Genomic DNA, 25,542 nt, shown 5'->3' with positions numbered 1-25,542 from the left:
ATAGCCATATGTTGAATCCATTGGTAAATGACATTGTGAAAATATGATGCAGAGCAGTTTCCCACCTTTGCTGGCTTTGATTGTACCCTCAAGATAAAGCACTGATTCCGTACAGTTATTTAGACTTGTAAATAGGTAAACTCTATATACTCTTGTTTCTTACCACCTTTTACTCTTTACTCTCTTTCAGTGTGGGATGTTATTACATATGTTTACTTTTTCTTCCTAATCTTATTTTTAGGATTTAGCTGAATTTGAAATTGTTAATGAATCAAATTATTGGACTTGGGGATTTTAATTTTGTTGAATCATTGACTTTTCTTAACAAGGAAGGGGAAAGTGTGCATCTTTCCAAACAGTACATTACATTAATTTTTTCTCTAAAATTACAGATGATAACTATATTTATGACCCTTGTTGTTTTGTATAACCGCAATTCTTTTGAAACAACATTTGTTTAACTTTTATAGGTTAACAGAAGGTTAAAGTGAAGCAAGTATTGTAAATTGTGTAACAGTTGTAATTATGTGAATGCATTGATTTTGGTGTTATGGTTACATGATGTGAGGTGATGCATGGAAGGCAGAGAGGTTTCTAGAGCCAGTTTTAACTCACAGATTTTTATACATTGGTTTTGTTTCTTAGGCTTTAACAGAAAGCTACTTGAAACTTGCTCTGATGCAACTCCATACAGCACACTTTAGAGATTTTCCTTTTCCAATACTGTAAGAATTCCTAAAGTCAAGTCATAATATATGGGAAAATACATTGATTTACTGTAATTTCCGTACCAAATTGTGCCATTCTGAAGTTTCTGCTATGCAAAAATATGAGTGTCATGGAAATTAAAGATAGATGAAAGGCACTACTATACAGGAAGCTATCATATTTAAACTGAAATATGTGAGAGAAAAAAATTCTGACTTTAAGATTGCATTTAGGTGTAGTAAAAAACCTCTCTCACTCTTGAAATAATAGGAATTGTTTTTTAAGTAAAGGCTAATAAATTTATCTGATTCAGTTAAAGGGTGTAATTCACCAATTCGCTGTAGTATGACCAGTGCACCTGGAGATACTGCAGAAACCAGGCTTATGAAGAACTGCCACAGTTAAAAGTTTACATAAGATTGCCTTTTGTTTCCTTTTGATAGTAGCTGCCTCTGCTTCTTAAGTGGCTTTCTCAGATAGCGAGTGCACTCTAATCAGAAAAGGAGGAGGAAGAAAAAAATGTACCAGTATCTTTTATAATGTTTCATTGCCAATTCTATTGCACCTGACAAAATGAGCTTGTGGACATATGTGGAATATCTGCTTTGATATTGTTTTAAGTTTTAATGCATGGTGTCAATAATCTCATAAATGAATGTCGCTTCTGTTTTTACTCAAAATGCCAACTTGTAGCAAAGTAAATTGTATGGTGCTTTTTATTCTGGATCTTGAAGAAGTACACAAAGTAAGCACCCTGAGAATTTTTATGAATTGTCATGTAGTACAAGCTACCCTTTGATTTATTTACATATTTATTTATTTATTCTATTTTACTGTAGGCAGAGAATTCAGCGCTGGCTCTGGAAAATGAAAATCAGAGAGAACAGTATGAAAGATGTCTTGATGAGGTAAGGTAGATAAAAAGGTTGTTCTTACCTGGTACTATAATTAAATAACAGGAATGAATCTCTCCCACTCTCCAAGGTTGACATTGTTCTGCAATTTCCTAGTATTACCTCATTCTAATTAATTCCAAGAACATGTGTTTGGCAGTCATAGATACTGTTCTCCATGACCTCTGCTGTAAATCCTGTTTTGACCACACCTCTTCACCAAAAAGTTGATATCCCTGTGACCAGTATTTGGAACTGGTTTGCTTTGATTAGGAGAAGATGATGATAATTTACCTATTAGGTGTTGTGTACTCCTCCTTTTCTGTAGAGTGGAACACAGTTCACAGTGGCTTCTTCCATCAAAAGTCCCCCAGCTTTCCTATGCAATGTATTCCATAACCAGAGAATTTAGTCTCTCAGCTCCTCCTTAGGGTTACATACACAGCTTTTTTTGTGGGTGTTTTTTCTAGCTGTTGGCTCACTTCTACTACATAGCTCAGCTGCTGATCAGACCTGCTAGTTACAGCTACAATATAATTCACCCATCAGTTACTGTCTGAGCACTCGAGCAATGCTTACCTTTCCAGAAATGTCTAGTATCTCCTACTGAATGCAATTTTCTCCATATTTATACTGATGCTTACTTGTTCCTCCCATTTATCCTGAAATAAATCTCTTCAGCATACACAAGAACTGAAAATAGTTTAGACATTTAGTAGCTTGAAGAGCTGCTTAGTAGTAATCATTTACCCATTCCATAATAAGAATGTGCAGTAGCATAAGAAGTTACCTAGCAAGTAAACAAACCAAAGCAAAAACTACACCAGCTTCTAAGCTGTTCCTTTGAGAAAAACGTGCATGAGTGTGCAAACCACACATACCAGGTGGCAATTCATGTCTTCATACCAGCTTTTATAATTTTTTATCACCAATTGCTGAAGTGTTACGGGCATGAGTAATACAGCTCTGGTACAAGAAGCCTCTGGTTTAGTGCAGATTTTCATCAGCAAATCCACACTTATGCCCCTACAGCATATTTTTATCAGGGACCTTAAGTAAAAGGCTTGCAGATACACTTTCCCACTAGGTTATGCTCTGCCTTTTCTGTGGCAGGGATACCAGCAGAGCCTTGGTCTGCATTGGCCTGAGTCACTGCATTCAGTGCACACTTGAATTATATTTGGATATCTTGGTGATAAGGATTAAATTATCATATAATTACTAACTTCAGTTTACAGAGCTTATCTTAAAATTATTTTCTGATTGTCTAGGACAAAATCGGCCTACATAATTATTTCTGGAAATTAGTAAAGCACTGTAACTGTCTATTCCAGCAAAATACTCCATACAGATTATAAGGATAGAAGGTATCTTTTTATTGTGTTTGCAGTAAAGTGATGGATTTCTGATTCAAGGTTGTGTTTTTTACAGGCTGTTGCAGTTTAAAGAGCAAATAATTATATCAAACTATGCTCTGAACTTTATTATCTTCAACATTACATTGGCTGTTGTCAGTTCTTCTGTATTATCACAGCTGTATGCACCTTCTCCCACAGTGTCAAGTTTTTCAGGAGAAAGTGCTTCTCATCATCTGTGCTTTTGTGCTTCCCTGCTTTATTTTTTGTTTGCTTATCTTCTTCCTTCTTTGTCTTCTGTTTTGTGTGTTATGACCTCTCTTGTCCTTCCCCATGGCTTGGTAACACTTTTTTCTCCTCCTTCCCCTTTCAGCCCCCACAATACTTTGGCAGCGGCACTGTAACCAGCATTGTTTTAGCTGACACAAACTTGGACTTAATCCTTTCTGATCGCTGAGGTGGAGTTGTTGTTGCCAGTGACTCAGACAACAAAACCATGTTTAGTAATTGCAAGTTTTGCAGGAGTCCCAAGTTAGCACCCACTTGAGTACATTCCTTTGGTGGAGCTTCACAAAAAATCGCACTTTCTCACCCTATTGCATTATAGTTAGTAACAATGAACAGAATAGGAGATGAGACATAAATGTAATTAGTGAATAACCCAATTAATGATTGTGAGAACCTTCATTTCCAACCAGTCTTCTGAAGATGCGTTGTGTGTGACAAAGTCCTTTTCAAACAGGGATTCTTACGAGAGTTCTTGAGCAAATAAAATGCTCTCCGTAAATATTTTTATGGGGAGAAAAAAACCCAAAGTCTTCTCTTTAATTTTTTTTTTCCTTTAAGACTTCAAGTCTGTTCATAACTCATCTTACACCAACCCTGCTTCTTGAGGTGAAAATCTCTTGAGACCTTTCCTAGTTTAGCCTTCAGGACTTCATCAGTTTTTAGGAGCAGATGTATCCACTACAGCTATGTATCTGTCTGTGCTGCAGCTCCATTTTGCCTCCCAGGAGACCTGATGGGTTTAAAGGGAGGAACACAAATGTTTCTGAGAACACAAGACTGTGATCATACCCAAGCCTGAACCAGCTAAGCCTGTCATCAAAGAATTTGAGTGCCTACTACAGTCATTATTTTAATTTTGCCTCTGCGGTCCAAGTAGTTATGAGTGTATGGAACTTCTCCTGGGCTGATACACGAGGAACGCTTACCTCCAAAGCTAATACCTAGCCATTCTGGCTAGTCACATGTTTGGGATGCTTGACAGGCCCTTGAGGTAACGAAGGTTGGGAATATCTTTTGTTAACTATTGGAAGAATGCTGCCATCTTTCACTCATCATTCAGCATCCTCACATTGCAGCTTCTCCCCGCTGGGCAAAGGGAAACTGCTCAGGGCACTCAAACATCATTTAATCTGGCCACCCTACCAATAGTGTCTCTGCAAGGTCCCTCAGGCCTCTACAGCAGTGTAAGGACACTTGCTATGCATAGTTTGTTTTCTGCTGAGGTGTTGGTGGCCATTAAGCTGATAGGAAGGAAATAAAAATAACCAGCATTCTTTTTCTGTCTGTGTGTGACAAAAAGATAACGAGAGCTGAGTTTTGAAGATGAGCAGATCTGCCATTATTTTCTCTCTTTTTGGTTTTTTTAATCAATTATTTTACTTAATTATTTTCATTCATATATGACCCACATTTAACACTGTATGAATGCTTGCACCTATGACTTAAAAATGCATGCTCTTTAATCATTTTCGTGGTAAAATCCAATGAAACTCAAATGTTCATAGAGATGAAATCTGAAAAGAATAGGGGTCAAGCTGAGTCCTTTATAAATTTTGATAAATATTCACTGATTTTTAAAGTAATTGTTCATCTCTGAAGTGTACCTGTGAACAACTTTAGAACAGTATTTGGAAGAAGGTGTCGTTGAAATGTTCCAGTACTTGATAAATAAGAAATTTAATTTCAGAAATACTCCATATATGTATCTTTCTGTCTCCGAAAAATTTAAAGCAAAAACCAGGATTGTCTTCTAGTACCCTTGGGGTTTGAGGTTAACATGCTTAATCTTAGTTTCCCGTCCTAGAATTCAGCTGTCAGTTTATTGGTAAGTGGTAATGTCATGTTTATTCACATCACTGTGCCAAATGAGATTTCTGTCAAGCTTCACCATACTTACATACGGGATACAGCTCAGAGTAGATTATATATTTGATGGTGTTTTAAGAATTAATCAAAAATAAAAACTTACCTTAAAAAGGCATTCTATTTTTAAGGTTTGAATAAAATACAAGACTTTTCATTTTAGTACACTTCCAATATCTTTGTGCATATGAAATCATAAGGTAAAGGCAGCTGTGTAAAACCTCAATACTTGTAAAAGGTATAATAGATGTTACGCTAGAGTCTCTTTTCTTTGATTCATTCTTTTATACCTTTTCTATTAAGACCAACATGTATATGTAAACATAATTGTGTAAGGAAAAATTGAAGCTGGAATTTTTATCTGTTTTATTGCAATCCACAAAAGGAAACCTCACTTAAACATGTTGGCTATTAAGTTCAAAGGAAAGGCAGGCAGTGTGAAGGCAAGCAGTGTCATCTTCTACGTAATAGCAGACTAAGGAACTGGCCATTTCTGTTAAGTTCCTTTCACCTTGATTAACTGCATGAATCACAAGTCAAGTCATTTTACAGCCTGCTTTTTACTGGGATTGAGCCACAATTCTGCCTTATATTACTGGGAATTTCTCATATTCTGCATTTTAGAAGTCAGTCCCTCTGTCTTCAACAGTCTGTTTCCTCAGCGTTTGGTCGCTCTGACTGCCAGTTTTGTAGGTCTGGCTTATGTTGTTCATTCATATCCATGGTGCCTCATCATACCTGTAAGTAAAAATGAAGTACATCTGCTAGCTTAGCAGTTTATTTCCATCTGGACATTAGTGCTGCCGTAGGAGTGGAATGGCAACCTCATTTGAAATGCAGAAATTTGGATTTGATTGCACTTATTGGCTGTTAAATTAATTGTAGTAACTGCAGAACATATGACTGAAGGCTCCTACCTCTGTTCCTGCTGAAAACCAAGAATACAGACCTGAAAATCTTTGAGGGGTAATAGCAACAGTTTTCCAAGTTGCTATATACTAGGATAAAATAACCACATTTTGTAAAGAAACTAGTTAAATATCTGTCTTATTGAGATCTGTGGGAACTATGGATCACTGGCAGATACTTTCATTTAGATACCTAACTTCATACACTGAACACTGGTAAACTTGTTGCATATTCATCAGCAAATTCAGTTTTTTCCCATTTGGAAGCTTATGCCATTTACACTCCTCTGTGCAGTATATAAAGCTATAGGAGTAATTTTCTAAGCTGTTCTGTTGGGAGTGACTAGTACAAACTTCAAATAACCTTCTACTTCCTCCTTGGTAAAGTAACCCCACGTCAGAAATTTAAAAAAATAATGTACTGTATGGTTTGCTCAGTTTTCAGGTAGAGCAAACATGTTAAAAGTACGTGCCAGAAGGAACACTGTCAGTTGTAGATCCTGAAAGCCTATAGGGCAAGGCACATAGTTTTTCAAAACTGTAACATATTTACTTCTTTTGGTTATTGCTGTTCTAATATTAGTCTGTGTCTTCTGTTAAATCATGTATAGAGCTATTTTATGGGGCTGTTGTTCCACGGGCTGCCTTAAGTTAGGGACCAGTTTAGAGGAAAGAATTGATACTAGGCAATTTTATGAGAGTATGAATCAAATGTAACTTTTGGATCTAACAGAATTGAATTATTTACAGAAATGAATTAGCTTCAACTCTTCCCTCACAACTCAGTTCACATCAATGGTGTCGGCTTTTTTCTTTAATTCACCAAGAGTAAGAAGAATCATTGCAGATTTGGTGATGTCTGCATATGCTTTACTGTAATTTCTGAAATCCAAAACCAAACCAGAATTCATGAGTACTGTTCCCTTTTGCACAATGAGATCTCTAGTTGCTTTGTCTAAATTCAAGAGCAAAAATATAGGCAAACACATAGTGTGATAACATATGCATATACAGTTTTAAATTACATTAGAAACATAACATACAAGTTAGACATCATCAACAGAAAATCTTATCTCAGTCCCTCTTTCTATCCCTTCTTTTTCCCCTACCCTGCCACTATGCCTGCTGGTAAGTATAAATTAGAAAGGATGTATAAAATAAGTAACTTCAAAAATTCCCAGTTGAATATATAGTTCTACTAATCAATTGTGTGTAATCTCATTCAAGTCAATTATGCTGTGTGGTGTGAATGCCTTCCAACCACATTCTGATGACAGTAGGTACTTTAATTTTCTGTGGCAGTTTATGGTTTCTGTCATGGTAGATGTACCATTTTGTCAATATTGAATCAAGAAACAATTAAACTTCATGAAAACATTCAGGACTCCATCCTTGGCTGGTAAAAATCAGCTCTAGTGAACGCAGTCAATCCGTGCTGATGCACACCAAGTCCAAAGAAGAGGCGACAGAAGTTAATCAGATGTCCGTCATGTCATACTGCAATTGACATGCTTGTTTATGATGAGGACTAGTACAAAAGCAATTAACGTGCATTTCATGTATTCTTACTGGTATTATCTAAAAAAATACTAGTAAATAATGAAAATATTAGAATTGCTGATAGTTGTAGATGGGAAGTGAACTGTAAAGCTGTGAAAGAAGGTATTGCTATGCTTAAACACACATGATGACATACCTTAACTCTTTTATTTATTTATTTCAGGTAGCTAATCAGGTTGTTCAGGCTCTACTTACTCAAAAGGTAAGTTGTGGTTTGGGTATTGTGGTGTAACTTAAAGCATGCAGATGTTCATTGTTCATTTGATATATATACTTGTGTAGTATACGGTTTTTTAGACTGTTCACACATTTAATTACCAAGGCTGCCACACATCAGGCCCAAAGTCAAATTTCTTGTAATCCAAGTGAATAAAAATCCATAAGACTACATCTTTTAAGACTTGGTCATATATGACCTATATCCAATTTTTATTGTTTACCTATACTGAGACAATAGCACACGAAAATCTTTCGTCCATATGGTGATTTTTCCATTCCCTGTCCATCCCCTGGGATACTCCCACAGTCCAGTCCTGTGGAGTATAAAACAGATAAATTACAGTGCATATCAATAGCTGGCACGCTCACTCACATTCAATGGAAGAAGAGACCTCCTGGTGTGGGCTTGTGCTGCTTCCCTGAGTAGAAGAGAAGGCTCCATGCATAGAATGGGGATTCAGCTACTCTGTTGTTGGGGACCAGGAATAGAGAACATGTATTTTGTCTTTAAAAGCTTTGTGATGTCCTCCTGCTCCATTCTCCTGGGTAAGCAAGGGAAGTACTTCACAGGCAAAATTCATGTGGAGTGACTGCAAACCTGGCAGAATGAGAAGATTCATTATGGCTTGTGTAAAGGTCTGTTCTGGATCAAGTAATGTTTGACGTTTCCATTCATGCTCCAAATGGTTGGATATGAACTATGGTTGTTTCAGACAGAACCTAGTGGGAGGAGTAAAATTAAAAATTATCTTGCTAAAATGAAGAAGTAATCTGGGAAAAAAGTAAGATGAAATTAAACAGGAAGCAAAACAAGGTAATACAAATAAGCAGAAATAATCAGCTGCCCAGAGAGGGCAGGGAATAACTGGTAGGACAATTTTACAAAAAAAGTTGTCTTTGAGTTGAACATGGTTCCGTGATTTCATTTGGTTGGGGTTGGGGGGGGGTGGTTTTTTCAAGCAAAACATGAAGATCTGTAATAATAAGCTATGAACCTTTCAATATTCATGAAATGATCCTTTGTGAGATCTAGACCACTTGATGAATGTGGCATTATTAAAATGCTTTGGATCATTTAGCTTTAAAAAGACTAGTCTGAAAGAGACATAAATACAGTCTTTTAGTGCAGATAGTGCTAAGAAGAATATAAACTGTTTTGTCTACGCTGAATGACAGGACAAGAAATAATGTTCTTAAAATGCAGCAAGAAACACCAAGTTAAGATAATGAGAAACCTCTGCCACATGCCCAAAAGCTTTCTAGATGCAAATGTAGCGAAGTACTGAAATAGATTTTGGTGACAGGCTCCAAAGCCTCCATAATGGACATCATTCAGAACAGCAGAACATCATTCAGAATGCCCCCCACAAAGGGGATGAGCAGGACCAAGGGTGACAGCAGGGCACACAGGGTGCTGAGCACCAAGTGTCAAGGCCAGGCCTGGAGGCAGTGATAAGGGTCAGCCTCAGTCCTGTGTTTGCTGGGCCAGTCCGTGAGGAGGAGGCAGGTCTGAGCAAAGCCAAGCCAGGGTGTCAGGAGGCTGCTCAGGACCAAGGAGGTAGGAGGCTGGGTGCAGGTGTAGCTGCAGAGTGCCTGCTGCACAGCTCAGGTGTGAACAAGATGACCTTGAACTCCACCAGCTAAACTCCTAGAAGTGGGGAATATGCCCTGACAGCAGGATAGACGAACATCTGCACCCATAACCATCTGCACCTAAGTGAATGTAAGTAAATAGGTGCAGAAGGTTGCATTTGGCCACCTGCATGCATATCAGGGAGAAGGCTGGATACCCTTTTCAGCTCCTTACTGGGCAGATTTTTGGTGAATCAATTTTATGACATTCTGGATGGATTAAAAGATACGCAGGGAGGTGTTCTGACTCCATTAAGTCTGCTCTTGGGTATCCTGCTTGGAAGACAAGAGATGTCCTGGTGACCTGTAGGTGAGTGATGCAAGACTCTGGAGGGTGCGGTTGCCCCTTATATAGATAACACATTCCTGTGGCCCAAGCTAATATCAGAAATCCAGAAGTATAATAACATTCCCTGAATCTCTTCATCTGACAGCTGCAGCCACCAAACAGCCATGCAGCTCTTACCACAGGGTAGGGTTGAAAGTGTCATTGTTCAGTCCCATGTTTTTTTGATGCACTACAAAGCCTTTTACTCTAGAAGAGGGATGTTGCTTTACAGCGATTGGAAGTGCTGTAGCTTGGAGGTGATTTGTGCAAACCACAACATAAGAGGAAGCTTGTGCTGTTGCTAGCTGTGCTGTATTACTCTTCCTGTACTCTATACATGTGCTGTGTATCATCAGAGGACTGCAGTCTGCAGAGCTATTCCTGTAACACATTTTAGAAACGTAACTTTAACTGTTTTAAAAAAAAAATCCCCAATCTGTGTTTCTGTACAGCTTAAATGGAAATGGAGGCATTTTCTTGTATTAATATACACAAAAACCTCATCTATATTTTGTAATATAAAACTATATGTGATTAAATATTTAGCAGAGGGTTAATCTCAATATATTAATCTCTAGTTGGGAATACTATGGTTGTTTCCTAAATGAAGAGAGGAGTTTCCCGAGTCCCTTTGCAAAGGCGTCAGACATTTTGACGACTACATACTTGCTCAGTAATGAATCCTCCCAAACCCATAGGAATCAAGGAGTTCATATGGATACAATAAAAACAGATTTGAATACATTTAATGAAGTGATTTACTTAGTATCGATGGGATTTAACAGCTGCTTACCTATTATTGAGTAATAACAGCTAATTTAATATCCATGGAGAAAGAGAATACTCTTCTAAATGCTAATGAATATTAACTGTTACAGTGCTCCTGACACCACTCATATAAGTCCTTTTATAAGAAAAGACAGGAACACAATAGCATACAATGAAGAGGAAATTGGACTCCTCACACCAGTCCCAAATAGGTAGATATCAGAATCCAAATAGTAACTAGTAAACAGATAAATCTACTGTCATGCAGCTAAGCAGTAAGACAGAGCCAGTCATGCCACAGTGAGATAACACACCTCTGGGGCATAGTGAGACATGAAGAAAAGCTGAGAGCTTTCAGAAAATGGAGGAGAGTGATTTTGTACGGTAACGTAGATTGCTTAGGCTTTGCTGTGAATTTGAAATTGTCCCTTAAGGACTAATTTTTGTTTAAATTAAGTACATGCTGTAATGTAACAAATAAAGCACTGTGTACTCACCAGTATGTGGAAAGACTGTGATTCCACCGAGAGTTTCTAGTGACACAAATTGAGTGAGCAAAGCTTGAGTGATTTATCAAATGTCACTGAAACCTTGAAATGGAATTACAATCTTAAATGTGCACTTTTCAAGTATATAATTTGTTACAATACATATAGAATTTCTCTAATATGAGAGGCTTTTTTTTACTGTGACTATGGAGAAACTATATGAAATTGAGATTTGTTCTGAGTTAGCCACACAGCAAAATTTCACAATTCTATGTAGCAAAATTATATGGATTTTCTACCACTTACTAATAGAAAATTTTACTTCTGGGAAATTTAAGAAGTCAGAAAAACAACAAAATTATCTGAGACAAACCTGTATGCTCTGATACTGGTAGCATCCTTTCTTTATCCTCCTACCCAAAGACTTCTCATATCACGTGAGATGATAGGAGTGCTGGGAACTGTATTATTTTTTTTCCCCCCGTATAAGTCCTGGATCAGCAGTTTGAAATTTGAGTTACACCACTTAATGAAATTATTTTGTGATGCTGTGTATCTGCTCTTTGCATATTACCCTCCTCCACAAGACAGTATTCAGGAGAATACTTTTTACTCTTGAGTTCTACATGAAAATTATTTCTTCTTCATTTTCGTCAATGAAATAAAAAAATAAAATAATTAAATGTTAGAAGAAGTATCTTCAGGGGAAGAGCAGCATACTTCTGGAACCTCTAGTGAGGGCACTGAATCCCATTTTGGAAAAGAGTAAGTCTCATACTGAAGGGAAATTTAAGAATAGAGAGGTGCTCGAATATTACTGTAGCAAGACTATAGGAATACCTTAGATATTTCAGAGATTACTATATTAATAGCTGGTCATTTTGCCCGCAGGAGAGGGTTTACATGCTTCAGGCATTTGGTAGTTGTATTAATTGGTAATTTTAGGACTTCAGCTTTCTAAACTCAGACTTTATTTTACCAGAATACTGCTACCCTTATGTGCCTCATTTCTCCTTAGGGCTATGTGTGGCATTACCATTGGCACGGTTTATAGCATCTGGGTGGGTAATCTACTACTTTATATTTCCCTTTTTACAGAAAGTCTAAAGTTTGAAACATAAATCTTACTGTTTTAAAACTGATAGGAAGATTTTGAGCAGAGACATTGCTAAGATTTAAATTTTTTCCACATTTTTTTCCTTTCTGTGCACTTAGTAGCATTGAAATGTTAAACACTGTTATAACAGCTAAGGCTCTGTTTTAAATTCTGTGATTATTAGTGAAGGGCAGATAATGATGGACTTAGATGTCTGTGGTTTCCTAATAGAGTGTGCCTTGTGCAAGACCAGAGATAAAATGTCTCACTTATAGAAATCAAAGCTTTAGGGGTTTTCAAAACACCGAACTCAAGAGTTTTGGGGAGTCATGTTGGAAGATTCTAGCAATTTTAATGGAAGAGCCACTTGACAGCCACATAAAAAAAATACTAAGAAACTATCAAGAGAAAATAACTGCATTCTTCCAGTGGTATTGTATAATCTAATACTTACTATATGCATAAAAAGCTGATTACAGTTCTCTGAAAGTCTCAAGATGAGCTTATTTTATTGTGTATTTACCTCTTATAACCTCAGTGCTGGTTACAGCAGAGACTAGACCAACTGTAGGCAAGAATTTCAGCTACATTTGACTACAGTTTCTTCCTCTGAGTTGTCTTCTCCTAAAGCCAGGTCATCATGTTGATAGTGGTATTGAAGGGACGCCATGTGGGCATCCAAAGGCCTCTTGATCCACCTTCATATGGTGGAAAGTAGTATCTGCTGGGCATACCACAGTGCAGCAACTGTCCTAAATTTAAAGGAATATGGGAAAGTATTTTGGAGATTTAATTTTTAAAAAAAAATGAAGCTAAATATGGCTGCAGCTTATTATTTTAGTATGTAGTCTTTATTAGGAGACTGCTCTTCCTAATTGATGAAGCTCTGCCTCAGAATGGACACAATAATTTCAGCACAAATTATGCTGAAAGGCTGTCAGATTCTGCTCTCTCTCCAAAATCCTTTTTCTGATAGAATCTTTATTCCTTCAAGTGGCCAGGAAAAGCTGGTCTTACATTGTAGATAGATAGATGGAAATTTGCTGTATCTGAAGGCCATTAATGGCTTGTTCATGATGAACCTGACTTGACTAACAGACCTGCGTCTTCAGCAGTGATGTCCTTTGCCTTAAGATACAGAGGTTTTACACTCCACCTCTGCTTCTAATGGCCTGCTTTAAGGCTTTTTGGTACCTTGTGTTGGAAATCTCAGCCAGGATCATAGTACCACATGGGTAATGTGGGGCACCAACATCTTACTATGGCCTAGCCCACATCTGTGGCAAGTTACAGTGGGGAAGGTACAGACCATACACAATATGCCAGCCAGCAATGCTGACTTGATTATTCCAGAAAAAGCAAGGAGGTGATCAGACTTCAGAGGAGTACCTTGAAGGCACAGTACCACTTTGAACTTCTTCCTAGTTTGGTATAGCTTATGCTTATTACAATATTCATATCTTAATTGCTGCTTTCAGCTTTGCGTCAACTGGAAAATGAAACACATTGCTAGCAAAGTCACTTTATTATACTGACAGAAAACTCCAAAAGGAAGTGTCAGGTAACTACTGTTTCTCGATACAATAATTTTTTTGATGTTATCATGTGATGATCAAACAACCAGAGAAAATGAAGGAGCACATTTTTCTGATTTGTACTATTTTAAAAGTGGTATATGCATTTCTTCTTAGTATGTGACTTTACTTAGAGCTTTTTAAGTGCTTCAGTTACCTGCTTTCTAATCTTCCTATTTTCCCTTGTGCTACAGGATCTGAGGGAGGAATGTATAAAGCTGAAAATGAGAGTTTTTGATTTGGAACAACAGAATCGAACATTAAGTGTGCTTTTCCAGCAAAAAGTCAAACCAGCTTCTGACCTTCTTCTTCAGGTAGGAAATGGCCTTTGCAGGAAGCAAGCTATGAGCTTTATATTTCTTACAATTTAAAACTGTTTTTCTTCTTTTAAAGGTTATGTCAATAAGGGGGAAATTATGTTGATAGATTTAATATATTAGAATACCCATTACCTATTATCTGATACCATTGAAACTGAAAATGTATGCCTATGAGCTATGGACACATTATGTGCAGATGTGGAGAGAGGAACACACCTGCAGAGTAACTTACTTTTTTAGGCGCTTCTTCACTATGATAAATGGAATTATATGGGTTCATTATCCCTCTGCAGGGGAGAAGCTTGGATTCCTTAACATTCTGCTTGATGGTGAACAGTGTAATTTCCTATGAGAAGACAGCCCATTTATTTAACTTTTGCCATATGTGTTACAAGGACTTAAGTACCCCTTCACAGGCACAGAGTGATCTTTTTTCCGCAGTGTTCTATGGGAGGATATAGCTGAGAAACCAATTGACCCATCTCCTGCTACTTTGTCGTTCCAGAATAATAAGAGATCTTTCAGTATCCCTTTTCATTTGGCAAAGTCCATTGTTGTGAATGAATCCATTGCTTTGTCATCCTTTTTTAGAAGTAGAATTGCTTTTCAGAAGTTCCAACAAATTGACCATGAGCTAGGAGAACAGTAAATGAGGACTAATTAAAACTTTGCAGGTTCCTAACAATAGGGCAAATTCTGGTTTTAGCAATATAGGTTATTTCTTATTAGAGAAAAATTCATTCATTTTGGAGGAGAATTTTGGGTCATGTCAGCTAGGTAAGTGATATTAAATGTGTATCTTATTTAAATCCTCTGATGCTGTGCATCTGTATTGCAAAGTAAAATCTGGCCCTTGCACTGCTGCTCAACAGCTGAGGGCTGCTAACTCTCATCAGCTTGGGCTGTACATTGAGGAAACATAGTCTGCTTGCCAAGTGGTGCTTAAAGGCAAGGGAATCCCCACACTGAGGTCAAATAGCTGTACTTACCTATTGTGAAACTAAAGCACAGGCACAGTGGTACCAGGTCACCATCACAGGGATCTGTGTTCTTGTGTTATCCTCAGGTTCTTGTTCTGTCTCTTGATTTTGTGTTGATTTAGGTATTGCTAGGTCAGGACTTTCGCTCTTCTGGTTTCTTCTCCCTTGGCCCCTACTTTCTTTCCCACTTGTTCATCCTTCATAGACTGCTGTGTAGGACTGATTTATCTTTATCCATTCAGATGTTCTGACACACCCACCACAGCATAGACCTTTGTTGCTCACTTCCTCTGCTATTGACAGTTACATCACGTGCTCCTTCTTTGTGGTTTATCTGTTGTCTGTCTGTCTGTCTTTATTTATTTATCTTCCTCTCCTCCCTCCCTTTTCAAAAGCATCTGACTCGACTCTATATTAGTATTGGGTTAGATTGCACAGAAGTCATATGTTGGACATTCCTTGTTACAGATACGGTTCTTTTTCCCAAATCCTTGTGTGGCAACAATAAAGTCAGGTTATTCTGGGAATGTTACACAAGTGTTAGGTAGGTAGCATCTGAAAAGATGGATCAAGGCTTTGACTGTAGCTCCTTGAAACTGGATTGTGTCATAGCTGTAAAAGAAGTTAGAAGAGATGAACCTGCCATCAAGTGGAAGAACCAAATGATCTAGCAGGTTTTCCTGCGGGATCCAAACTATTTTACATCATTGTTCCTGCACAGTTTGGCAGGAACTAAGGTGTAATAGATTCCCTGGCCCTTTTCACTTGCTTTGTCTTCATTGGCTGAGGATTAAAAAGAATTAAGATCATTTGCAAAGTCCAGGTCTCCCAGACTGTTATATCCCTGAAATTTACTGTTATATCCCTACTCTTGCTATCAATAGATTTTAATCCCCCTGGCGAAAAAAAGCAGGGAACAAGTTGCAGTGTACATCAGAAAATGAAGAACTTCTGTTAAAACAGTCTTCAATTTAAGAGTTTGCAGGAGTTAGTTCTCTTACTGGTTTCTAAAACAGACACTGCTGTGGCTAGGTAAATAATACTATGAGATTCTAAAAATACTAGTTATGCTTTGAAACAGCTGACATGCAGACCTGCTAATGAAAGACAGATTTGATTAACTTTACAAAGCTTTGCCAGTTATCCAATAGTCATTACTGACACATGAGAAGAAAACAAACAAAAAACTGAACACAAATTAAAGCCAGAATTTCTCACAAAAGTTCATCCATTATCGCCTACCACCTGTTTCCTTCTCCTCTTCAGCCAGTTACTACTTCCTGAATACCCTTCCCTGGGAGTGTGTTTTAAACACATGAAAAGACACAGGTACATATGGTTCTGCACAGGCACATATGCCTTCTGATATTTTGTGCATATTTGAGTCAGCAGGCTCCAACACTCAATGACATGGTTCAGTCCAAGCATAACACTCTACCTCCCTACTATTCCAAAGTACTACTCTGGCCAGTGCTATAATCAGCCAGTGTATGTCATTTTTTGCTCCCAAACCCCTCAATAAATTCATGTGTTTCCAGAGATGTATTTATCCTCTAACTGTACTCCAGACTTGAATAAATGGTGTGTAGTTTGTGATCTTGCAGCCTGAGATGTAAAATCTGAAGAAGGGTGTTTCCTTAGGCCTGAAATTAAGCAAATACTGTTGTGTGCCTGTGTAGAATTGAGGCATAGTTTGGATTATGTCTTCTTGGAAATGCATACATCCCAGATTTAGAGCGATAGCTAAATATTTGTTTAAATCTGTCACTACAGAAGAGTACTAAATATGTGGTTAAGGACATTCCTGTTAAATCATGACCCTAATCAAAGTGAATGGACAAATACGGGGGGGGGGGGGGGGGGGGGGAGGGGGCAGGATACATGGTGTTAATTTCACCTTTCCTGCTGATCCAATACAGCTCAGTTTTATTTATTTAATGCTGATCTCATCCTAGGAGTATTCACAGTCAATACAATTACAAATTTTAAAGAATGCCTCAGAAGAGGGTATAAGCTAAAAATAAATAATATTTGTTACTTTTCTACATATCAGCCTCTGTGATTTGGTTGTATATTACAATCAAATTACTCTGTAATTGACATTGGAAGACTCTTATATTAAAGACTAAGCTTATTTTTAAACCATAAACATTCTTGGCATCTCAGATTTCAACAGAAATACCGATTTATTTTATTTCAAAAAATTTTAAATTAGAATAGATTTCACCATCACCCTAGGGGCGTTTGTATATTTGATTTTAAAAAAATAATACATGATTTGTGTCTTCTTAGAAATCGCATAATTCACACTTTTTTCAATGAAAAGATTGATACAAGTGTGTTGAATTTGACTGGAAGGTAATGGCCCATATACTATACCGATGGTACTGTTTTGTTTTTCTCACGCTTCCCATACAGTTCAAAAGAAAAACTGATTGCTACCAATTTAAAAAAAAAAAACCAACATGTAGTAAGGTTTTCATGACCGCTTCAGGAACCTTCACTGTAAAAATCTTATTGAAAGTATTATAGTTTCATGCATTTACAAGACGTGTAAGCACTTATGAAATCAAAGGGCCTAATAATATATTGAAAGAAATATGCATGTTTTCTTGAGGCATGTGATTGTGTATATTGCCATGTAAGTTCTTTGCTACTAGAAATTTTGGTGTGCTTACTGCTTGTAGGGAGCGACACAGAGGATATGTCACTCCTGTCATGAAAAGATTAACTAAATGCAGTCTCTGATGCAAAATGTAAGGAGGAGAAAGAGATAACTCAGTTGCTTTTTTTGCCATCTCTTTGATATTGTAGACGATTTAAAGAGCTATCCTGTCTTTCTGGGGACATTCTTTCTAGCTGAAGTGTGTGATTTACAGAACCAGGAGCCTGATCATCTTTTTTTTATTATTATTTTATTTTATTCAGGCAATCTTCTCTCTGAAACTGCTTTCTTAAAATGACAAAGCCTTGGAAAAGTGTTTCTGTCTCAGCACCATCTGAGGAAGAGCAATAGTTTTAGTTAAAACCTAGCACAGAAGAATAGCTTCTGCCCAAGTAGCCTTCATTTTCCTCAGCTAATGTGGTTGCTAAAAAGAGATTAAATTCTGCCTGTCATAGCAAGAGGGGGTTGTGAAAGAAAACCAGGAACTCCACTTTAGTGAGCCACCTTGTATTTCATCTGCAAGTGAGAGAAATAGTTGGGAATAATAGACAGACTAAGATTTAAAATTGAGTATAGCAAAACTGATTGGAAGTGAAGAGAGAAATCTGTAGAGGTGATACACAGAAGGTTGCTGAAAGAATAAGACAAATCCAAAGAGAGGATACAAGAGTACGAATAAGAAGCCTTAAATGAAACTTAGCACATCTGCTTTGCCCGTGGCCATGTATAGCATCTATGAAATATTTTTAAATGTTAATGTCAATATCACTGTGTCTTTGCCTTATTTTTTCTAAATGATGCAGTGTTTTTTTCAGAGAAACTTCAAACTACTAAAATCACCAGATTACAGTGTTTTTCTGCTTCTTAGTGTTGGCATCTCACAAACTTGTTTTGACTTTATTAGGTATAGAACTGCTCAGCCTTGAGACACAGGTCTTTTTCTTCTAGTTAGCCCTCACTTTCTGCGCATATTTGAAAATATAACTAATGACATTGAACCTGTTTCTGATACTACTTATTCTCCTTTTACAACAATAATGACTTGTATAAAGTTACTGAGGATAACAGGGGTCAAGAGTTTGCCTTCTGATAGATATCCCCATAATTTGTTTATATTATGTATCTGTGTTTACATAAATTCAACATGTTTGTTAGCTGAATTGGTCTCATGGGTGGAGCTTTGCTTTCACTTTTCACCCAGAAAGCTGCTGTCACAGCATGCAGGAAACCTTCAGTGAAAGGTGTTAAAAAGTAGCAAGTAGCAACATTCAGTGAGTTGATTTATTTGATTAAATAAGTAATAACATTTTCACAGTTGGGAAGGTATAAAATAATATTTCTAGTCATAAGATGTACAATATCTCTGATCCTAAATTATATTTTCATTGCAATTTTACTTCCATCATAAAAATTCTAGTTTATCAACCCCAGAACAAAGCAGGAAGGACTTTTGAAGCCTCTATTTTCTCCTTGTGTTTCTCTTGCTAGATTAATTTCATTTATTACTCATGGACCATCCACACTGTTTAATTTCATGTCTGAAATTTTGTCTAGAACACTACAGTACTGTCTGCTGAATTCTCAGAAGGTCAATTTAAATAACTACTTTTTTATAATTGCATTGATATTAGCTCTTTTAATAACCTGACAAGTATTCTCTGACATACGAGATAAGAGCATAGCTGTACATACGTAGATGGAAACAGTTGTACAACTTAGCAAGAAGGGGTAAATTGCACCAACGACATTATTATATATGGGAAGAAAAAGAGGGCAATTAATTGCCCTAATACCTGACAAAAGGAGATGGAATATCTTGCCTCAGAGCCTGACCTCTGGTTCAGACATCGTTAGACATGATGATGTCTGAATTGCAGAAGGTAAAAAGTGAAGTTGCATAGCTTTACAGCAGTCAGATTTTAAGTATTTCAGAAAGAAAATTTAAGGGTTTGAAATTAAAGCTAAAGATCATCACACACTGTTAGAAAACAGTTTGTCAGCAGTCCAAAGTATATTTAAATAAACTGGATTGTTACATGCTGCGCAGCAGTATACTTCCCATCTCACAGAAGCCAGCTACTAGTCCTGCCGTGTGCCTCCAGGCTCTTCAGAGAGCAGGCAGACTTGAGACCAAGATCAGCAAATTGTATTTGAAGTTTTGAAACTCCTTCAATTGACCTGCTTATTTTCTTACTTCACGTTTGTTCCTTTGTATCTGTCAGATTGTCAGGGTACTCTTACCTGCAGATCTTCTGAAAAGTTCCAGCTCCAGAATAAACTCTGTCCTTTTCTCCTCAATAAACATATAAATATAAATCGGGCATGGCAGTATCTGTTAGGGATATTTGCTTACTTGGGAATCAGGACTGGTGGCTTGAAGGAAAGAATAATTTCAGATCTGCTAATTGTTTTAGCAGTAGTGGAAAACTTTAAAAGTTACGACAACCTCAAGGGCTGTATCAACAGACAGAAAGGTAATCACATAAGTTTAAAGCATGTTTGAGATATATTAAGTGTAAACTAGTAAATCAGACTTCATCCAGGAATTACATTGCCAGTAGAGCACTTGCTAAGAAGTGAGGTTGTGGATTTTACACTATGTGCAGTTCTCAAAAGGTTTCAGGCCGTAGCCCGGCAGGAGCGCTTTCTCCAGATCAAGGCTACTGAAGGTGCACAATTACTGTCATGAAAATCCTGTCCCAAGAAAGAGCATCCAGTCTTGTAGCAGTGAGAAATAAGAGTGCTTCTGTGTATCAGGAGGCAAGATAGTGATCTATTAAGGAACCCTCAAAAGATTTTTGAGATTTTTCAAGAACAAATTAAAGGAACATTTCTTCATGTGAAGATGCTGATGTCATTATTTCCAGTCTTGCATTATCTTAGTAAAGTGGTACCTATGTTCTATTTCAGTGTCATGTCCTCACACACCGATAACATCTGAGAAGACAAATACAAAGCTTTGGATCTCTCTATTTCATCTCAGCTTAAACTGTATTTCTTACTTGCCCTGTTCGCAGCTCCAAATATATGCTGAAGAAACATTACAGACATAAAGTATTCATGAGAGCCTACTGGTTAGATGAATGGGTGACCAAACTCAGGGATGAGAGAAGGAAAGGAAACCTCCCCCTCTGAAGAAACTCCATCAAACGTCCCTAAGCCATATGACTTCTAGTTTTGAATGAACAGCAGCAGCATAATACCTGAAAGAATTAGGCTGAGTGTCTGATAGCCAGTTCTGGAAGGAGGCTCTGAGATAAGCAGATATTTGGGAGAGCACTGAGATTGGATGTCATCCACAGCAGTGGCTCTCTACGGGCCATCTCCAGTCACAGGGACTTACGCTTGTATGGAAATCACATCTGTGCTGTGTAGACCTCCAAGAAGCTTTGTGAGATCCCTTGAGTGAAATGGCTGGGTGGCTTTTCTTGTCCCTCAAGAACACCAGTCTTGTAACACTAGTAACGGGGGAATCCTGACATACTGTTTTCTGACTGGAGAAACTATAAAGCTTTCATTCTTTAAATAAAATATTTGCCAAAATGATTTGCTGGATCTAAATATAATGCAAGCTGGTAAAAGAACATGACAAAAATTTTTGTCATAGATCATGACATGATGTATAAAAGGAGAGGCAGGGCAGTATCCCTCACAACATTTAAAACTAAAGCAAACAAAGCACAGCTAGAGGCTCAGTGGAGAACAGTATTTGATTATTGAGGGAGTTAGATCAACTGACCTGATAGATGTGCTTCATCTATAATTTGCATTTTGTGATCTCCCTTCTTGTCAGACTGCTGTCCATTATTTCAGCACCTAAATTCTTACCAATTTGCTCTCAAAGAAAAAGAAAACATTTACTAAAGCTCACTAGGCATGTAGTTCTGATGAGAATGATAATGCTTTTAAGAGAAAATTATCCCCAACTGCTAGAATTTCATATGTCTAACTAGCCTTGAGAGGTTCCAAAGAAAAACACTGAAAGGCTTTCCATACCTATGCAAACATGACATTTTGTGATACAATTTTAAATTCATAATTTTCAGATACCAAATATAAAAATGAGCTTTTTCCATTATCCTAATGATAATAAATGGCTACAGTGATACCAATACCAGTAAATCAAACGAGCAAATAACCTTTAGGAAAGCCACGAGTGATCTTTGGTGAAGTATTTATGAATGATATCTGAGGAGAGCACTATTATTTAAGTTTTGAAGAAATAGATAGGCATTGTTCTGAAAGGCGAAGGCAGTTTTTCAGAATAAGCACATGTCAAGAAAACCATGGGGCTGTAGTGATGTGAAGGGCCTTAACAAAAGTAAGATTTTGCTGCCTATTTTTCAGACAAAGAAAGATATGCAACTGACACTGGATGAACCATAGATATGTGTTTATTTTATGCGCAATTCTTATTATCAGTGCTGATAAACATGATGGCAGGAGTCCAATATGGCATTTGAAACCCTAAGCAAATATGTGGGCATACATATTAGGTACAAGAATGTGTTTCATGGGTTTTGCTGTGACTCTGTACAATCAGTATGGGAATAAATATAATAATAAATATAATAAATAAATGGGAATAAATATAAGAAAAAAGGAAGTAGTTCTGCTGTATTCCTTACCAAACTTGCTCTGTGATTCAAACTTATAATAAGCATTAAAAAGATAATGCTTTTTTATTCTGTGCAGTTATATTTAAGCTATAACAGTGCTTCACCTGTTGGATGCTGTGTGAGCCTGCTCTGTTTGCTGAATGTATTAGCAAGATGTATGAGCAACTTACCATGTAAATCCCTGCATAAATGGTCAAGTGTAAGTATAGAGGCTGGTTAGAAGCAGCCTTTACTCTAGGTTATGAACTGTACAGTGAAAACTCTATGAGTTACTCGTGTGTTTATGTTTTGTGACCAAAAGATCCATTTTCTTGTCTGATACCTTTCTGGTTTTGGAGTCTACAATTTCATTTTTATATATATATGTATATATATATATATATGGTGTATTTAAGACAAGAGTCATTCAGATTTCCTTTGTAAATGGAAAAATCATTCTCACTGACATTCTGATAGTAAAAATTAGCATGGACATTCTAATGTTATCATAGTATGCAATGTGGTAAGTACAAGCTACATGTTACATATAAAAGTGCAAGTTCATATTACTGGGTTAACTTTTAAAGCCTCCCCATTTTGGATTTCACAGTGGAATAAAATAGTAGCCACCGCAAGCCCTGCTTAAATACAATACGTGCAAACAACAGGTGTACTAGATAATTGTTTTCTCATCATGGTGCATATTTCACACTCCGTAACTCCCAAATGAAATACCAAAAGAATGCATAAAATTAAATGATTCAAAGACTTACAGGGCTGCTTCTTGTTGTGATAATGTAGAAAACTATTGAAATTCTAAAGCAGTATAGAAGTATAACCACTATTATTACAGATATTCTTATTGCACTAATGGAGCTAAGTATGTAGTTTGTTTTTGTTTTCTAAAGACTTTGAAACTTAAATGAAGGATAACTATGCAAAAGTGCGTATATACAAGACAAATAACAATAGATAAGGGATTGATTTCATCTGGTATTACACTCAGTACCTATAAAACTTTATTTATATTTTACTTTATAACTGTGGTTTTGTTACTGTTCAGTGTTTTGGCACTGTAGACATGAAGCAATATGGAATTATGGCTCTTTTGCTTAAAAATATGTGTGCCAATAAGTACTCTACTTGGTAAAATTTAAGCTGTTCAGATTGTATCAGGTCAGTGTAATTTGCTAGGAATTTTAAATCACCCATTCCATCAAATGAATTTAACATTATGCTAAGTGGGTTTTAGCACATCAGATTACTCAATAGGTGTTTTCTGTTTCATCTTTTATGAAGAAATTAATTTTCCTTTTTACTTTCTATGTTTTGTATACTGTTATGGATACTGCACGTAGAAGAAAGGTGTGGTAATTAGAATTAAATGTTACTCATAATGAATCATAAAACACCTACTGAACCAACCCCATCTTTTAGTATTGAATTGTACTAATGCTCTCCTTTGTTTCCCAAATGACCTATCTTCTTTAATGATGATTTGGATACTGGTTAGATTCAAATGCTCATCCAAAGGCCGTGACACTATTGACTACATCTGTGTTGACTTCGCTGAGAATGTGAAATACTGTATTGAAAGATAAAATCAGCACGTAGGTGCTCAGTGAAACTGAAGAGTCCATTAGTGCCTTAACTCTTAAATTACCATCTGAGTATCTCTGTTGATAAGGACAAGCTAAAAGGAAACGTTATCTTTGTCATTAAATCTTTATCAATGTGATATTGACAAACTTGAGTCTTTCTGTATTTTTAGATTGCATTTGTGCTCTTTTCTTCCTCTGGATGTGAGCAAGCCATGTTTCATTAGTCATTAACCGATGTCTGGGTGCAGGGAGGAGCAGTGATTTGTCTATGTCCTGTGTGCATTACAAGGGCATCTTCAACATTATGAATTAAACTCCATGTTACTGCATTAGAAGTATGGAAACCAGACTGCCAAAGTGATGGCATCTAGAATTAATATCAGTGCTTTAAAATTCTCAAATATATGCCCGTCTTTCTGGTATACCGTTTCAGAGATTAAATACTCAATTTTGTAGTGTTTTGATCCTAAATTTTCATATTCAGTGATATTTTAAAAGCAGAAATGTTCCATCTATTCTTTTTTATTTCCTATTACTTGCTATTAACACTGGTTTTTTTCTCTAAAACCTTGTGTACTTTCCCTGTACAGTAGATACAGGGACAGGCACAGGGCTTAGCACAATTATACATTGTAGATACTGTAAGTGTGAATGTGAATCAGAGATTACCACTGTATTTTAGAGGCTCGCTTAAATTTATTCCACTAAATGGTCCCGACAAGATCTTGACGATAGTTAGAAATATAGGTACTCTCAATTCTGTTACCAGACTTCACCAGTTCATGGGGGAATAACAAATGGAATTAACCTTTCATTTAGGTCTTTACATCCTTCATGCACATGGGACCAGACTTTCAGGTGTTCAGGCATTGTGCTGAGCTCTTCTAAAAACGTGGCTACTTATTTGGTTCCAAACTGTGAGCTGACCCTTTCTGAAATTCCTGTGTAATACCTCCTAAGCCCTGCTTTTATCTGCTGTGAAAAAAACCCACTGAATTCACAAGGGCACAGATTCCTAATCAAACGTTGGCACCACATCTTCTGAGCACAGAGAGCTGCCGAAAGGGTCCGCAGCTATCAGCCGTCCATGCTGGAGGTAAAGCTCACAGTTGCTTCGAGACCGGGGGCAAGCTGCCTGTGGTGCTGCCTGCAGGATGGGAGAGGGGACTCTCTTCAGTGTCATCATATGCCAGGGCCTAGCACTCCCAAGGCCAGTCCAGGTCCCAAATAGCTTAGAGGGCACTGTACCTCTTGCAAAAGCACAGTTTGGCCAGGAGCAGTGACTGACACTTCTCGTTTTCCATTTCATGGTATTCCTCCTGGCTGCAGCTATAGGAGCAAGGTGCAGGTGAACGTGGGCAGTGCAGGTCTGTATCCTCTTATCATCCAGTACGGTGCACCCTCCTTGGTCCCAGCACTGGCTCTCCCTCCTCACCTGCATCTCAGCCTTACTAAGATTTCTTGGCTCGCATGACCAGGCTGATGGTTTCTCACTGCTCTGGAGTAGGTCAGTGGAATTACAGAGGTCTGAAGCCAGGATTTGAGATGCTTATTCAGATCATCAGGTTTAGAGAGTTGTACTCTGTCCTGCTCACAAGCCTCATTAATTTTTATCTATCAGAATAAATGTTGCAGAACTTGAACTGCCATTTGGAGATCTTGTGGTCAGACTTCAGACTTTCAAGAATGAAATACCAC

The 25,542-nt window shown here is 37.3% G+C and overlaps 1 protein-coding gene across 10 annotated transcripts in view; it reads left to right on the top strand.

The window, feature by feature from the left end:
* The window catches only part of NCKAP5 (NCK associated protein 5), a 245,870-nt gene that overhangs the window by 144,378 nt on the left and 75,950 nt on the right, over positions 1–25,542 (top strand). For all 10 annotated transcript variants that reach the window (XR_008748414.1, XR_008748415.1, XM_055812073.1 and 7 more), the window contains 3 exons: positions 1,548–1,616; positions 7,739–7,777; positions 13,875–13,994. Coding sequence is in view for 8 of the 10 variants with exons in the window: in XM_055812073.1 (XP_055668048.1) it covers positions 1,548–1,616; positions 7,739–7,777; positions 13,875–13,994 (228 nt within the window). In the remaining 2 variants the exon portion in view is untranslated. The remainder of the gene's footprint in view (positions 1–1,547; positions 1,617–7,738; positions 7,778–13,874; positions 13,995–25,542) is intronic.

The sequence above is a fragment of the Falco peregrinus genome, chromosome 8, assembly GCF_023634155.1.
Source record: "Falco peregrinus isolate bFalPer1 chromosome 8, bFalPer1.pri, whole genome shotgun sequence".
NCBI lineage: Eukaryota > Metazoa > Chordata > Aves > Falconiformes > Falconidae > Falco > Falco peregrinus.
This window is presented reverse-complemented; position numbering and strand designations above follow the sequence as displayed.